This window comes from Bos taurus, chromosome 2 (assembly GCF_002263795.3).
Source record: "Bos taurus isolate L1 Dominette 01449 registration number 42190680 breed Hereford chromosome 2, ARS-UCD2.0, whole genome shotgun sequence".
Taxonomy (NCBI): Eukaryota; Metazoa; Chordata; class Mammalia; order Artiodactyla; family Bovidae; genus Bos; species Bos taurus.
Window position 1 is genome coordinate 101,978,690 of NC_037329.1, and position 18,300 is coordinate 101,996,989.

An 18,300-nucleotide genomic window follows, 5' to 3' on the forward strand; every position below is an offset into this window, starting at 1 on the left:
TACACAGTGGAACTTAACACTGAAGTGGTCAATTATTATAGATGAATTTTGATAAATGTATATACCTTTTAAGCTGTTGAAGCTGCAGGCCATTTCTGTAACCACAGATAATTTCCCAGTTCATCTAATGAAAGCCCATTCCCCACAGCAAACGATGTCTTCTTTCTAACCATAGAGTGTCTGTTCCTGAACTTCATATGAATTCAACTATATAATACATAGGCATATTTACCTGAATTATTTCATTTGGTATTATTGCTATTAAAGTATATTGTTGCAGAAGTCAACAATTCATTATTTTTAGTCACAGTCTAATGAGGCAATATGGTACTACTTCATCTGAGTACCTTAAAACAATGTAATTCTGTATTTACCCTGGTTCTTGTGATTTTGCTATCTTTTAGTTTACTTCTACATACTTAAGACACTATCTAGTACAATGATGGTATCTTTAACCAGTTGTCTTTTAAAAATTAAAAAAAAAAAGGTGTTTTTCCATTTACCCAAATAGTTATCATTTTAGATGATGTCATTCTTTTCTATATATGGATATTTCCATCTGTTGTCCTTTCCATTCAGTCTGAATACCTTCTCTTCAGCATCTCTTATAGGAAAGATCTGCTGGTGATTTATTTGAAAAGTTATTTCATCTTCCTTATTGAAGGTATTTTAACTGATTATTGAATTTTAAATAATTCAATTCAGCCCTTAAAAAAGTTGTTCTGTTATATTCTATTGTTTCTATTGAGAAGTCAGTTGTCATTGCACCATTGTTACCTACGTGTTATGTTTCTTTCATTGATTGTGACTTTCAGATTTTTGTTTTATATTTTGCTTTTAGCAGTTTTAATATGATATGCTTAGGTGTGTTCTGTCTGTTATTAATTATGTTTGGATTTTCCTGAGCTAGTATGATCTGTATATTGGCATTTCTCATCAAATTGGGGAGCACTTGAGCAATTGTTCTTTCAAAATTGTTCTAACCCTTTTCTCTTTCTTTCCTTTTCTACGCTCCCCACGACCTCCAGAAACCCAATTATTTCTATTAGACCATGTGATTATCCCCACTAATGACTGAGGTTCTGTCAATGGTTCTTCAATATGTTTTCTATTTCTGTAAGTTCTATTTATCTTATTCAAGTCCACCAATCCTTTTATTCCTGCAGTATTCGATGTGCTTTTTGCTCATGCAATGAACTTTATTTCACATGTTATACTTATCAATTGTTTTTTTATAGTTTCTATTTATTCTCTGACATTCTGTCTTTGTAGACCCATTTAGCAGTTTCTTTAAATCCTTACCTGTGATTATGATATACGGTTGAAATCTTGGTGTTTGATTAAAAAGTTGAGTCTGTTTCTAATACTGCATTTTTTTCTTGTTTATACCTTTTCCACCTCTTTACATGTGTACTATTTTTTTAAATCAAATGCTGGATATCATTAGTAACAAATTTTAAGGAGTCTATATTGGTCTTTCTATATAAGTTCTGTTCCAGCAATCTATTTAATTATAGACATATCATTTTTGCCTTTCAGGCTTAGTTTTATTCTTGGTCAAAACAAGTCTACTTTGGTTTTTAACTTCCATTAGTACTCTTGCCTGGAAAATCCCATGGACGGAGAAGCCTGGTAGGCTGCAGTCCATGGGGTCGCTAGTAGTCGAACACGACAGAACAACTTCACTTTCACTTTTCACTTTCATGCATTGGAGAAGGAAATGGCAACCCACTCCAGTGTTCTTTCCTGAGAATCCCAGGGACGGGGGAGCCTGGTGGGCTGCCATTTCTGTGGTCGCACAGAGTCGGACATGAATGAAGCGACTTAGCAGCAGCAGCAGCAGTGAACCTGACCCTTACTCCTATGGTGGGTTCTTTTTTGTGGTTCCAACTGAAAGTCTGATGTACCCAGTGAGTCTGTCCACTCTAGATGAGATTAAAGTCCAATATCTTCCAATAATACCTGGTCTCTGGTATCACTGTACAGCATTCAACCACCCAGCATGAAATATCTTCAAGGGCTTGTGGACTCTTACACTGTAGAAATGTCATCTAGACCTTGGCCAACAATTCATGGCAAATTCCCAAACTGCTGCCATTTGCCATGCAGCTCCCTTTATTCATGTACCCTTCACTGCAAGAACCAGGCAGCCCAGCAGCCCAGATTATTCTCATTTCCTCTCGGTTCTTCTGAGACTTCACATCTACCCCCATTGGTGGCTCAGACAATAAAGGATCTTCCCACAATGAGGGAGACCCAAGTTTGATCCCTGGGTGGGAAAAATCTCCTGGAGAAGAGAATGGCTACCCACTCTGGAATTCTTGCTTGGAGAACTCATGGAGAGAGGAGCCTAGTGGGATTGCAAAGAGTCAGACTCTGAGCAACTAAGACTTTGACTTTCAGTGAGACTTCACTTCTACCAGGGTTCTACTCTTATTTTGATAGCAGTAAGTGCTTCCAAGCAGAAAGTCAGTGAGGTCATTCAGTAGAGTTCAGTAACGTGGCTCAGTCGTGTCCAATTCTTCTGCAGTCCCACGAACTGCAGCATGCCAGGCTTCCCTGTCCATCACCAACTCCCAGAGCATACTCAAACTCATGTCCATCCAGTCGGTGATGCCATCCAAGCATCTCATCCTTTGTCATCCCCTTCTCTTCCCACCTTCAATCTTTCCCAGCATCCAGGTATTTTCAGTGAGTCACTTCTTTGTATCAGGTGACCAAAGTATTGGAGTTTCAGCTTCAACATCAGTCACCAATGAAATTCAGGACTGATTTCCTTTAGGATAGACTGGTTGGATCTCTTGCTGTTCCAGGGACTCTCAACAGTCTCCTCAAGAGTCTTATCCAACACCACAGTTCAAAATCATCAATTCTTCGATGCTCAGCTTTCTTTATACTCCAGCGCTTACATCCATACGTGACTACTGGAAAAACAATAGCCTTGACTAGAGACAAGTAAAGCCTCTAGTCTCTTGGAGACTAGTAGTCTCTCTACTTTGTTGGCAAACTAATGTCTCTGCTTTTTAATATGCTATCTAGGTTGGTCATAGCTTTTCTTCCAAGGAGCAAGCATCTTTTAATTTCATGGCTGTAATCACCATATGCAGTGATTTTGGAGCCCAAGAAAATAAAGTCTGTCACTGTTTCCATTGTTTCCCCATGTATTTGCCATGAAGTGATGGGACCAGATGCCATGATCTTCATTTACTTAATGTTGAATTTTAAGCCAACTTTTTCACTCTCCTCTTTCACTTTCATCAAGAGGCTCTTTAGTTCTTCACTTTCTGCCATAAGGGTGGTATCATCTGCATATCTGAGGTTATTGATATTTCTCCCAGCAACCTTGCTTCCAACTTGTCCTTCATCCAGCCCAGCATTTTTCATGATGTACTATAAGTTAAATAAGCAGGGTGACAATAAACAGCCTTGACGTACTCCTTTCCAAATTTGAAACCCGTCTGCTGTTCCATGTCCAGTTCTAACTGTTGCTTCTTGACTGGCATATAGATTTCTCAGGATGCAGGTCAGGTGGTCTGGCATTCCAATCCCTTGAAGAATTTTCCACAGTTTGTTGTGATCCACACAGTCAAAGGTTTTGGCATAGTCGATAAAGCAGAAGTAGGTATTTTTCTAAAACTCTCTTGCTTTTTCGATGATCCAGTGGATGTTGGAAATTTGATCTCTGGTTCCTCTGCCTTTTCTAAATCTAGCTTGAACATCTGGAAGTTCACGGTTCATATACTGTTGAAGCCTGGCTTGGAGAATTTTGAGCATTACTTTGCTAGCATGTGAGATGAATGTAATTGTGCACTAGTTTGAGCATTTTTGGCAGTGTCTTTCTTTGGGATCAGAATGAAAACTGACCTTTTCCAGTCCTGTGGCCACGGCTGTTTTCCAAATTTGCTGGCATACTGAGTGCAGCACTTTCACAGCATCATGTTTTAGGATTATTCCATCACCTCCACTAGCTTTGTTCGTAGTGATGCTTCCTCAGGCCCACTTGAGTTCGCGTTCCAGGATGACTGGCTCTAGGTGAGTGATCACGCCATCATGATTCTCTTGGTCATGAAGATCTTTTTTGTATAGTTCTGTGTATTCCTGATACCTCTTCTTAATATCTTCTGCTTCTGTTAGGTCCATACCATTTCTGTCCTTTATTGTGCCCATCTTTCCATGAAATGTTCCCTTGTTATCTCTAATTTTCTTGAAGAGCTCCCTAGTCTTTCCCATTCAGTTGTTTCCCTCTTTTTCTTAGCATTGATCACTGAGGAAGGCTATCTTATCTCTCCTTGCTATTCTTTGGAATTCTGCATTTAAATGGGTATATCTTTCCTTTTCTCCTTCCCATTTCTCTTCCCTTCTTTTCACAGCTATCTGTAAGACCTCCTCAGATAACCATTTTCCCTTTTTGTATTACTTTCTTGGGGATGGTCTTGATCCCTGCCTCCCGTACAGTGTCATGAATCTCCATTCATACTTCTTCAGGCACTCTATCAAATCTAATCCCTTGAATCTATTAATCACTTCCACTGTATAATCTTAAGGGGTTTGACTTAGGTCATATCTGAATGATCTAGTGGTTTTTCCCTACTTTCTTCAATATAAGTCTGAATTTGGCAATAAGGAATTTATGATCTGAGCCACAGTCAGCTCACCATCTTGTTTTTATGACTGTATAGAGCTTCTCCATCTTTTGCTGCAAATAATTTAAATAATCAGATTTTGGTATTGACAATCTGGTGATGTCCATGTGTAGAGTCTTCTCTTTTGTTGTTGGAAGAGGATAATTGCTATGATCAGGGCATTCTCTTGGCAAAACTCTATTTGCATTTGCCCTCCTTCATTCTGTACTCCAAGGCCAAATTTGCCTGTTACTCCAGGTAATTCTTGACTTCCTACTTTTGCAATCCAGTCCCTTATAGTATAAAAGACATCTTTTTTGGGTGTTAGTTCTAGAAGGTCTTGTAGGTCTTCATACAACCATTCAGCTTCTTCTGTGTTACTGGTTGGGGCATAGACTTGGATTACTGTGATATTAAATGGTTTGCCTTGGAAACAAACAGAGATCATTCTGTTGTTTTTGAGATTGCATCCAATTACTGAATGTTGGATTCTTTTGTTGACTATGATGGCTACTCCATTTCTTCTAAGGGATTCTTGCCTACAGTAGTAGATATAATGGTTATCTGAGTTAAATTCACCCATTCCAGTCCATTTTAGTTTGCTGATTCCTAAAATGTCGATGTTCACTCTCACCATCTCCTAGTTGACCGCTTCCAATTTGCCTTGATTCATGGACATAACATTCCAGGTTCTTATGCAATATTGCTCTTTACAGCATCAGACTTTACTTCTATCACTAGTCACATCCACAGCTGGGTGTTGTTTTTGCTTTGGTTCCATCTCTACACTCTTTCTGGAGATAGTTCTCCACTGATCTCCAGTAGCATATTGGGCACCTACCGACCTGGGGAGTTAATCTCTTAGTGTCCTATTTTTTTTTTTTTTTTTTTTGCTTTTTCATACCGTTCGTGGGGTTCTCAAGGTGAGATTACTGAAGTGGTTTGCTGTTCCCTTCTCCAGTAGACCATGTTTTGTCAGATCTCTCCACCATGACCCGTCCATCTTGGGTGGCCCTACATGGCATGGCTCACAGTTTCATTGAGTTAGTCAAGGCTGTTGCCCATGTGATCAGATTGGTTAGTTTTCTGTCATTGTGGTTTTCATTCTGTGTGCCCTCTGATGGAGAAGGTTAAAGGCTTATGGAAGCTTCCTGATGGGAGAGACTGACTGAGGGGGAAACTGGGTCTTATTCTGATGGCCAGTGCCATGCTCAGTAAATATTTAATCCAATTTTCTGTTGATGGATGGGTCTGTGTTCCCTCCCTATTATTTGACCTGAGGCCAAACTATGTTGGAGGTAATGAAAATAATGCTGACCTCCTTCAACAGGTCCCATGCAAGCACTGCTGCACTCAGTGCCCCCAACCCTGCACCACGCCACCTCTGACCATGCTTCTGCCAGAGACCCCTGGACATTCACGGGCAAGTCTGAGTCAGTTTTTTTTTTTTTTTTTTTTTTTTTGGGTCATTGCTCCTTTCTCCTGGGTCCTGGTGCACACAAGGTTTTGTTTGTGCCCTCCAAGAGTCTGTTACCCCAGTCCTGTGTAAGTTATGGCAGCTCTATGGTGGGGTTCATGGTGACCTCCTCCAAGAGGGCTTATGCCATACCCAGGTCTACTGCATCCAGAGCCCCTGCCCCTGCAGCAGGCCACTGCTGACCCAGACCTCCGCAGGAGACACCCAAACATAGTTCTGTCTTAGTCTCTGTGGGGTCTCTGGGTCCTGGTGCATACAAGGTTTGTTTGAGACTTCTGAGAGTCTCTGGCGGGTATGGGGTTTTATTCTCAGTGGGGCAATTTTGCTCCTCCTACTGTCTTGCTGGGGCTTCTCCTTTGCCCTTGGACAGGGGTTATCTCTTCAAAGTTGCTCCAATGCCTACCGCCTTGCTGGGGCTTCTCGGAGAAGAGAAGAAGAGAGGTCATGGTGCTCCCTAAATATTTTCCTGTGCTCAGGGGTACCCTCCTTTTCTGTGTTTAGTTCAGTGCCAGAAAATCATAGCCACATATAATGTGTGTCATTTTATAGTTGTTTATTTTGGAGAGAAAAGTACTGTACTGGTTACTTTATCATGGTGGCACAAATCCCAACAAGACATTTTTACTGTTAGATAAAGAAGATAGAGGAAACTGCCAGAGGTGAGGCAGGCTGAGGGTGGTGAGGGAGGCAGGAGCCTTTAGAGTTAACATGAAGCCTGTGACTTGAGTTGTTTGACAACAAGCTATATCTATACTTAAAAAAATGCAAAAGTGAAGGAAAGATGAACTTGAGGGATAAACCCAGTAGTATTTAGTGAGAAGTATTTTTGGAAGGGAGCAAATCTGATTAGAAATGAAAGATAAATCTAATTTCCCTCTTTCTGCTGTTAATCTTTAGCAAGTGGCTGTCCCATATAATATTGTCATAATAAAAGAAACGAACCCAGAACTGATGATGAATTGAAAAAATTGAATAAATGAATATAAACCAAATTCTACTGAAGAATATACAGTGAAGAAGGAATTACCTAAGTAAAATTACCAATAATTAAGACAAAAAGTCCTCTATATTTTCAATGAATTACAGAAATCCTATATTTCAAGTTGATTTTATATAGTAAAAGAGGACATCAAAAGAGTTAAAGAATTTTATTATTTTATAAGACAATAGTTGAAAAGCAGACTGAGAAATATTGGGGGAAAAGTTAAATCAGAAACATAAAGGTTTTATAGATTGCTCCCTCTTCACATACACACAAATAACCATAATTAAAAAATTTTTAAGTTGTAAAAAAGTAATTACATATATATGTATATATATGTGTATATATATATGTGTGTGTATATGTATTTCTCTCTATAATCCTTATATCCATATATATGTATATATAATTTCTCTCTATAATACAAGGATTATAGAAAGAATATTAAATGAAGGAGAAAAATGAAACAAAATAAAACAGCTAGTGTTCCTAAAGGGAAAAAAAAGAATAAATGGAAGAGAAAAATATGAATATATAGTAAAGGAATAACTCTATACTAGAAGAACAAAAGTCTAAGATGGAAATTGCTACCAAGCCATGCCATGCTGCATTCCATTGTTTGCAAAAGAATATTAGGGCTGTGGGCATTAAAAGCAGATCATCCACAGGGGAAGCTAAGCATGAACGGTAAGAGAGATTAGGCTGGCCTTGGACTTTGTCTCTCATAGGAGACAGTGAAACATTTATCGACAAATGTTTGAGGATTGATGACTCAGGATACTACGACCATTCAAAATTGCTCTTGAAGTACTGAATAATCAAGAAAATATATAAAAGTTCAGAAAATTTATTTAAGTAGATATTCACTGAACACTGGGAGAACACTGGCACAAAAACTGACTTGTGATTGCTGATCATATGTGTTTTGATTTTTGACATTGTAAGATTGACAATTTTATTTCAAAAGCTTGGTTGGTGAGTAAAAGTGGGAGGAATTATAAACATGTCATAATTACAAACATTTCCTTTTTGACTTATACTTTCTATAAATGAAATACAACTAAAAATAGCATGCTTAATTTTTAATATTTTCTCAATCTGAGAGTGCCTTTTAGACAATATTTCAGAATTAAAAAACATTGACAACTTTCAACCATGCCTTTAATCCTAATTGTTTTCATTCATGGTAAACTCATATAATTTAATTTAATAATTTGCTACAGTATATAATATACACATAATTTTCCTTTTGCTGTAAAATCTCTCTCTGTCTCTTATAGAGCTATACCTGGAGCAATTAATAGTTAAAGATGATTATTTCATTATAATGGACTTTGGAATGTAAGCCTTTCAAAAAATGCTTTATATTGATATTTTTAGAATTATTAGAAAACAGCAGGTAAAATTTCTACACAAAACAAGAATTCTATAAAAATAAAGTAATTTATCCTGTAAGTTTAGCACCCATCTCAAAAACATGTCATAAAATCTGAGCATACTTATAAATATCCAAATATCTTTTTGAAAGGTCACATACTAAATATTTTAGGCTTATGAACCATATGGTCTCTCATAACTATGCAACTCTGCTATTGTCAGGGGAAAGCAGCAATAGACATATGTAAACAAATTGACATGTTCCAGTAAATCATTCTTTACAAAAATAGGCAACTAGCCAAAGGGCCATAGTGTGTGGACCCCTGGTAGAGACTGACATTTCATCAACTTTAAAGATCAAATTATTATCAGCCTCTCTCAGAAATATTGAGATAAGGGAACTGATACAAAATGGCCATGATTAATGAATTTATTGATTTTATTTCCTTGTTCCTGATATTAATTACTACAGTACTTCACTTTGATATGAAAAGTATCAATCAAGGGAATTGCCATTGAGTAATTTACATATGTATCCACACAAATCTTAAAATTTTCTGGCTTCTCAAAAATGCCAAAATTTCCGGTGAAATAAGCTTCATTCCAAACAGTTATTAGATGTTATGCTCAGTTTGACTTCTTCTTTCCCTTTTATGTTTACTGCCTTAGTCAAAAATCTCAGATTGTTGGAGCTACATTGGACCTCTCAATGCTTCAAATTAAGTAATTTCAGTCTCACAAGAAGGAACTGTACTGTTCCTGAGATGAATAACTTCTCTATGGTAACCCTACTGGTTCTTGTCATAGATAGGACTGGAATCCAGTCTCCCAGCTCCCATTGCAGAATTTTTCCCACTCCACTGTACTGTCATGTATGGAATGGCTCAAGCCAGTCACCAGTCAGTTGATCAGAGCTTAACCGGCTGGTTATCATACTAGAAATGCCTGGAGAATTCCATGGACAGAGGAGCCTGGCAGGCTACAGTCCATGGGGTTGCAGAGAGTTGTACATGACTGAGCAACGAAGCACAGCACAGCACATAGGTACATTTCTAATATCACAACCAAATGCCTGGAGAATCCCATGGACAGGGAAGCCTGGCGTGCTGCACTCCATGGGGTCGCAAAGAGTCAGGCACAACCAAGTGACTGAACTGAACTGAATCAGCTGGTTAAGCTGCAGAATAGGTGATTCTAATATACAGCCCACACTGAGGGAAAAAAAAAAGAAAGAAAGAAACTGAGCAAGTTAAAGAAGTTTATCTGGTCTTCACATATTGTAGCACGCATGCAGTTCTTTTCTCAGAATATTACTTCATGTGATGGGAGCAATTTTTAAGTAAGTAATTTCATGATAAAGAATAAATGCGATAGTGTAAAGACAGCTTTCCCAAGTGATTTTATAAATTGGATGTAATTAGTCTATTTCATGCTACTAATTCTGTAAAGTGCTTGGAATATAAGGTGGTTGTAGAATGCTCCTTTAAAATGTTGTTGTACATTTTTGCCACTTACAAAACTATGCCTCAAACATTTATTATCGTTTTTAACATTGTATAGAAAGAATAAGGAACATTTAGGTGCTCACTTTGCAAACTTGAACTCTTAATTTTTCTCTGTGCAGTGAAAGATGCAGATATACCTTGTATGGACACACAGATTCTGTGAACAGCATCGAGTTTTTTCCTTACTCCAACACTCTTCTCACAGGCTCTGCCGATAAGTCACTGTCCATCTGGGATGCAAGAACGGTAAGCAAATCGTTAACATTTTTTTTTTCCAATTTTGATAGGTCTAGTCACTCTTAGTCACTTTTCAGGTGCAAGATACAACCTATGAAGAAATTGTATAGGGGCACGTAGGATAAAAGAATGATAATAAGTTTCTGTTTACAAGATCTTATCTATATGCTTTTATCTACCCTGCCTCCTAAAAGTAGGAATATAAAATAATGTAATTGCTTCATTAAACATTAATGCAGCAATTATTTATTGAGATAGAAACTCTGCTGGTATAATACATATGACAGGAAAATGCATAGCACCTCTCCCTAAGGACCTTGTATCTTAGAAAGGAAGGAGAACCAAGAGATTATTTTAATGTGGTGAGGTATATATTAAAATGGAAGAAAATACAAGATACAGGGGAAAAGCGGGGAGATCTCTTATCTGCCTAGAAGGATGTGGATGACTCCCAAGAGGAGGCTGTCCTTGTGCTGAGAGTTAGAGGGTAAGTAGGATATACCAAATAATCTCAAGAAGATGGATTCCAGGAAAGAACAGTGCATACCTTACAAAGCTCTAGAGGTATGAGTCTATAAAAGCATATTTGGAGAGTAATAATATGTATTGATAGAGCTTAAGAAAGAGGAAATAAAACACAAGCAAGTGTATACAGATAGACAAGCTCAAGATCACCAAGTATCTGATTGAAGTTTTATTATTTTCAGAGGGAATCTATTAAAGCATGTTAAGCAAACCATGGCTTCCCTGATAGCTCAGTTGGTAAAGAATCCACCTGCAATGCAGGAGACCCCAGTTTGATTCCTGGGTCAGGAAGATCTCCTAGAGAAGGGATAGGCTACCCACTCCAGTATTCTTGGGCTTCCCTGGTGGCTCAGCTGGTAAAGAATCCACCCTTAATGCAGGAGACCTGGGTTCGATCCTTGAGTTGGGAAGATCCCTTGGAGACGGGAAAGGCTACCCACTCCAGTATTCTGGCCTGGAGAATTCCATGGACAGTATAGTTCATGGGGATCGCAAAGAGTTGGACACGAGTGAGCGACTTTCACACACACACACAAGCAAACCAGGTAACAATCAGATTAGCCTTTTAGAAAGATGGATTTGATAGTAGAGTTAAGGGAGTCATTCTCATTGAGGAGGCTTATAAAGTAGGCTGTGAGCAGGTGAGAATTTGAATTAGGAGATTGTGAGAATTAAAAGGAAAGAATGAATTCAGGATAAAGGGTTTAACTCTCACAATTTGAAGAGTGATTGGAGGTGGAGGTAATGTGAGAAAAGAAGAGGAGTTTAAAGGTGACCAGCTGCCCCACTTTATCTAAGATTGCAAGTTTTCCTGGGTTATGGGATTTTTCTGTGTTAAAACAGATAATCTTGGATTAGTATGGCCTCAGAAGTAAATTAGATGTGAACAAATGGAGATGGAATTTGGGGACTACATTTTCACAGAGTTTGGCTGTGAAGATGAGGAGGAGAAAAGACTATACTTCCAGAATCTAAGAGAGGTCTCCCTTGTTTCAGATGGGAGACAACTTGTGGAAAGGATTAAAGATTTCAGAAACAGAAAGGTAAAAGTGTTAGTCACTCAGTCGTGTCCAATTCTTTGCAATCCCATGAACCGTAGCTCACCAGCTCCTCTGTCCATGGGATTTCCTGGGCAAGTATACTGAAGTGGGTTGTCATTTCCTTCTCCAGGAGCTCTTCCCAACTCAGGGGTTGAACCTGGGTTTCCTGCAGTCTTTACCACCAGAGAAACTAAAGCACAGCAAATTGAGCACACACTTCAGTAGTTTGGAGAATGCCAAGATATGCAGAGTCTTTAGTTCTCTGAGGCAAATTGATTTAGGATAGAGAACACAGAGTCCTTAGGTTCACGTATTTTAGAAAACAGCTAGTGGTAGAGTGACAAATACCTTGGATACAACTTCACGTGTTACAGCATGTCAGGGGACAGCAGTCAAAGGACATTGTGGGAAAAATGCATCAGCCATGAATTAATAAAATCAGAATAATTTATTGTTGGGTAAAAAGGTGCCACAGCCACCTCCTTGATTTAAAATAGCTTAGACCCTGTACAAGAGAGTTCAATCCTGCTAATGGAGCATCAACGAGAAAGCAAAATTTTCGACTCATTTAGTCTCAGTACTTAGATATGAAGTGTGTGTAAAAGCAATTGGTAAAGGAAAACCCACAGAGGAAATATTAATTTAGCAGTGACCTAAATTTCATGCTCATTTTCTTTTGGTATAGGGTTTTGTTTTTTTTTTTTTTAGTCTCTCAGAGTTCTGTAACTAAATGTTCTCAGAAAGCATGTCTCTTATTTATTTGTTTTCCTGTGAATAAACTGGAGCACTAATGCTTGGATGGAGACGGAAATGGCAACCCACTCCAGTATTCTTGCCTGGAGAATCCCCATGGACAGAGGAGCCTGGAGGGCTACAATCCATGGTCACAAGGAGTCGGACACAACTGAGCAACTAAGCACGATGTCTGAAAGTAAAATTCTCTTATAAACAGAAGTTGCCTCCTTGTATCTTCCCTCTATGCATAGAGTTGTTTATGATGGTGACCTTTCTATCTGTTGTTGGGAACTCTTTGTGTTCTGGTCTTATCTCCTACAGTATATTGGAGAGCAGAAGGAAATAGAAATTCATATGCAAAGGGCCTTAGCATACAGCAGAACAGCATTTGAATTGGATATAGGTACATAGAAAGATTGTGTTTCTTTAATCATTATTAATGTATTTTTTCAAATTGGTTTTAATGGCAAATTAAAATTTATATTATTAATACTATTGCAAATTTGTTATTACCCTGTATGCTAGCTACATGCTAGCTACCTTACATTCATTAATATTAAGGAAAGGACTCTGAAAAATTTTGGTATAGATAAAATGTTCAGCAATTGTGGTAAATATATCAATAATTAGAAATAAAGTTCATTTAATTAGTTTATTTTCTGAAAATATTTCAAACTCATTGGTAAAAATGTATATATTTAAATCAGTATCTATATAAAATAGAATTAAACATGTAAAACAAAGGGAAATTCTCTTAATTTAGCTTATTAATAATTAGACAATGCAAGTTGTTAACTAAGTATTATTATAAAAGTCTAAAAATATATGACTGCAAATCTAGAACTAAACTGAATCATTTCACTTAAGCTGCATTAGCTGTTCTGGTGAGTTTGTTTCTAAGATGCCTCATTTATTTTTAACACACAAAACAAATCTTGACACACCTAGATTTTTAAAAATTCACATTTTATATATAGTTTTTAAAGGGTGCATATTATACATTGTATATATAATATGAAATTAAGTTTTTGTATAACAGGGACTTATGAAGAATTTAAAAATAAAATTTTGTAGTTACATATTATGAGATATTGGAAAAAAAGTAACCAGGACAGCTATCTTGTTTTCTGTGTAATAGTAAAGCCTGTACAACATACTGATATGGATATTATTAGACTCATAACATCAACTACATCTGTAGTATCCTGATAGTCTCCTTTTTATAACTTTTGTATTAGGTTAATTCCTTGATAAATGATAAACTGTCAGGTGATGCTGAAAATATGAATCTAAAATGAGATGAATGACTCCCTTCTCTTAGTGAAGCAAAAGCAGAACATTTTGTCATCTCAATGTGATCAACTAGTATTGTGACATTTTCTAAAATATTTTTTGATGAAATATGAAAATAACCAGTGGATTATATTCCTATAAATTAGTTTTAAACCTCTCACTCCCATTCCCAAACATATACTAGTCTTAAATCTTTAACCTAATCTAATAGCTTCCTGTCAAAGATAATGAATGTGGAGACCTCTAAGTCAGTCTGTAAGTCAACCGGACAGATCGGCTCTGAATTTTGTGGGAGACTAGGAAAGGCTATAAATCTTTGTAATTACCAAATGGAGGCTGTTAAATAGCTTGCAGTTTGGAAACTCATAAAATTGCTCTATTTTATAGGACTACCTGCAGAGTATTTTCCCTTAAAGTTATGAAACAGTAAAATTCTTTTATTAAAATTAAAAAAGCAGATTGTAATATTGCCTGAAAATTATGTATAATATAGTTCATTTAATGAAAACATACAATGCCCTCTCAAAAAGTGACATGAAAAATTCAAATATACATCAGTGATTTGGAAGCCAACATTATTAGTCATTCACAAGTCTGGTGAAAACTACTAAGGCTTTGAAATTGTTTTGGGAAAAAAAAAATAATGTTGTCATTGTACAGTAAAACATAGAATAGAATGAATAATACATCTGTGAGCTGTTCAGAGAGAGGCTGACAAAAATTAGAACTGATGACATTTCACCTCTTGTGATGAATCAGACACACAGAGTTCATGACTTGGACTGCATTTGGTAGCCATGCCTTGCTCCCTAGACTGACTCAGCAGGCTTGCATTTAGCATACCATGCTGTCCTGACTTAGCTATAGCTAAAAGATCCAGTAATTGATTCCTCTGTTTCTCTGAAGTGAAAAACCTGCTGCTGCTGCTAAGTCCCTTCAGTCGTATCCAACTCTGTGCGACCCCATAGACGGCAGCCCACCAGGCTCCCCCATCCCTGGGATTCTCCAGGCAAGAACACTGGAGTGGGTTGCTATTTCCTTCTCCAATGCATGAAAGTGAAAAGTGAAAGTGAAGTCGCTCAGTCCTGTCCAACTCTTAGCGACCCCATGGACTGCAGCCCACCAGGCTTCTCTGCCCATGGGATTTTCCAGGCGAGAGGACTGGAGTGGGGTGCCATTGCCTTCTCCGAAGTGAAAAACCTGAGAACTTGCCAAAAAAAGTAACTCTGAGGTCCTGTGTAGTGCTAACCCATGTGACTGCACAATTCAACCTGCACCCTGTCTAGTCCTGTTGTTCTCCTAAGATGCTATCTGGTGAACTCTGAAGGGAGCCTGACATTATTCAGAAGCCAGAATCTGGAAACAAAGGCAATGATTGTACCTTCTCTCTGTAGGTTTTATTCCTCAGCCACATTGAGCTTAGTAACATTTGTTGAAGATCTTTGTGCCATGCAATGTCATGGGTTCTGGATTGTTCTGTTACAGAGTCCCTGCCCTCAATGAACAGCCTACTAGGGAGCAGTCACAAAGAGAAATTATCTTAATGTAGTATTAACCGATGTAAACTCATTATAACTATGCTGCTGTGTCGCTTCAGTCGTGTCCGACTCTGTGAGACCCCATGGACTGCAGCCTACCAGGCTTCTCTGTCCATGGGATTCTCCAGGCAAGAACACTTTAGTGGGTTGCCGTTTCCTTCTCCACATTATAACTATAGCTTTGGCTTTTTGTGCCAAAGCTCATTATTCCCAGAGGTGATTTCATGAATAACTCTGAACACCTACTGTGTACCATCATTTTACCTGTAAGAGCCATGCAATGCTAAATGGAACCACCATTGTTATCTATATTCAGTTTAGCTCAGTTGCTCAGTTGTGTCGCACTCTTTGCAACACCATGGACTGTAGCATGCCAGGCTTATTAGGAATAGAAAAAACAAAGGCTCAGGGGAGTAAAACATGTTGTCCTAGATCATCCAATTGGTCAGTGAGTGAAACAGGAAGCAGGTTGACTCTCCAGCCTCAATTCTGTATTTTTATTTTACAGCCTCTAGTTTTGGTTGGATCTCACTGGTTCTCAGAATAGTGTTAAAATGCCATTTCAGTGAGAAAAGGTGATTCAGTATGCTTACGTTTTTTCAGAACATTAACACTGTAACTCAATGATTCACAAGTCAGACTTATGCTTGAATTTAGCAACCATGAGATGTGCAAATGATCCTTCACAAAGACACAAAAACTCTAAAGAAAAAAGTGCATCATGCTCTGTAGCTAATCAATTTGGATATTGGATTTTCAAATTCATCCAGTTATTCCAAGACACTTTTGTTAAAATTTTGCTAGGCATTTCTCTCCTCCTGTGGTTGCTTATTTGTTTTTATTTTTATTTTATTATAATTGGAGAATAATTACAATATTGTGATGGTTTTTGCTATATATCAACATGAATTGGCCACAGGTATACATGTGTGCAGAGAAGGCAATGGCACCCCACTCCAGTACTCTTGCCTGGAAAATCTCATGGACAGAGGAGCCTGGTAGGCTGCAGTCCATGGGGTCGCTAAGAGTCAGACACGACTGAGCGACTTCACTTTCACTTTCATGCATTGGAGAAGGAAATGGCACCCCACTCCAGTGTTCTTGCCTGGAGAATCCCAGGGATAGGGGAGCCTGGTGGGCTGCCATCTGTGGGGTCACACAGAGTTGGACACCACTGACGCTACTTAGCAGCAGCAGCAGCATACATGTGTGCTTCCCCCGATCGTGAACCCCCCTCCTAGCCCCCTCCACACCCTATCCTTCTGGATTGTCCCAGAGCACCAGCTTTGGGTGCCCTGCTTCATGCATTGAACTTGCACTGGTCACCTATTTTACATATGATAATGTACATGTTTCACTGCTATTCTCTTAAATCATTTGGTCTTATAAAATAACTGGATGTTTTCAAATATTTTAAAACAAAGCAGAAAATTCTGTTTCTGCATGTTTAAAAAAGTTTGAGTTAAGAGTTTTGAAAGGTGGTTGCCCTTACCTATTTGCCAGGGGAGGCACTTCTGAAAAATTACTATCAAATGCTCCATAAAGAAATGATTTTGGAATTATTTTGGAAATGATTCCTTTTTCATCTCTGTCAAAGATGTTACCTTTGCCTTCATGATATTATTATTTTCTAAAATATCTGCTTTACAGTAAATGGTCATTTTATTTGTCATTTAGTTGCTGAGTCATGTCTGACTCTTTTGAGACCTCATGGGCTATAGCTTGCCAAGCTCCTCTCTCCATGGGCTTTCCCAGACAAGAATACTGGAATGGGTTGCTATTTCCTTCTCCAGGGGATATTCCTTAACCAGAGAATGAACCCACGTCTCCTTCATTGCAGGCAGATTCTTTACCACTGAGTCACCAGAGAAGCCCACATGGTCAACAAATGCTTATCAAAACATAAATGGTCAAGAAATTAGGAATACTTGTGTTTTGGGGGAAAAAAAGCACGTAACTTATTTTAAGATCAACTTCAAAATTATATATTTTGCTAAAACAGTGAAATTCTGTGGGTGTATAAAACATTTTCTTGGTCACTCTAATTTATCACAGAAGATTGTAAAAGTTCTAATTGTCAAAGGACTCATTTGAATAAAATTAACCAGCTTAAAAATACTCAGAATATTTCAAACTGCTGTAATACATTGCAGTGCATGAAAACAAACAGCTTCACTACACTGTTTTCCATATATTATGATGCACCTCACTTTGGACACCTCAAATCAGAGAACTTTACATTTGTTACACAAATCCTTTGCAAAGCTTACTGCTCCCTCACAAAATAAATGTCAGCTACTATCAGCTATTAAACTCACTATATTATAACCACATGAAATTAGCCAATATATGTGATGATCTTTCTTTTGGAAAAGCTTTTCCTTTGCTCTTTTTTCAAGCTGAAATACCTCTTCCTCCCTTCAAATAGAGAGTTTACTTCTCATTGTAAAGACTTAACTTACCTTCCCTGAAAAAGTTCTCCATGTTTGTCCATTTGGATTAGGTGTCTCAAGAGACAACTAAGAAAATTTTATACCACGTAGTAGAAGTTTCCATTTGAGGGGCATATAGTACTTAAAATGTTGAACTTGACAAATGAAGCATTTTTTTTTCCTCACAAAAATACAAACCTTACCGATTTTCTGCCTTTGTGTGTAATAATTAATGGATTCAGCAATGTGGTACAGCAGATATGTTTGAAAAATAAATGAGCTTCTTTGTGTTTTTACAGAATATTTGACTTATATCTATTGCCTCATATATATGTCAGACAATACAGCACAGTAATAGCACACAGCCATTCTGCCGAGATTCAAACCCAAATCCTGCTGCTTATTGGCAGTGTGGCATTGGCCATAATTGCCTAAAATCTGTGTTCCTTAGTTGCCTCATTTGTAAAACAAAGATAGTTGTACTCTCTATCACATGAGGGTATAATGGGAATTGAATGGCTGATCATATGAAGTGCA

The 18,300-nt window shown here is 37.9% G+C and overlaps 1 protein-coding gene across 3 annotated transcripts in view; it reads left to right on the top strand.

The window, feature by feature from the left end:
* Positions 1 to 18,300, top strand: part of SPAG16 (sperm associated antigen 16) — a 1,067,980-nt gene that overhangs the window by 640,232 nt on the left and 409,448 nt on the right. For 2 of the 3 annotated variants that reach the window (XM_024981576.2, XM_024981577.2), the window contains one exon: positions 10,083 to 10,209. In XM_024981576.2, coding sequence (XP_024837344.1) covers positions 10,083 to 10,209 — 127 coding nt within the window. Of the gene's footprint in view, positions 1 to 10,082; positions 10,210 to 11,721; positions 13,118 to 18,300 lie in introns of those variants that run through there. The other variant, XM_010802312.4, reaches the window with a different exon arrangement.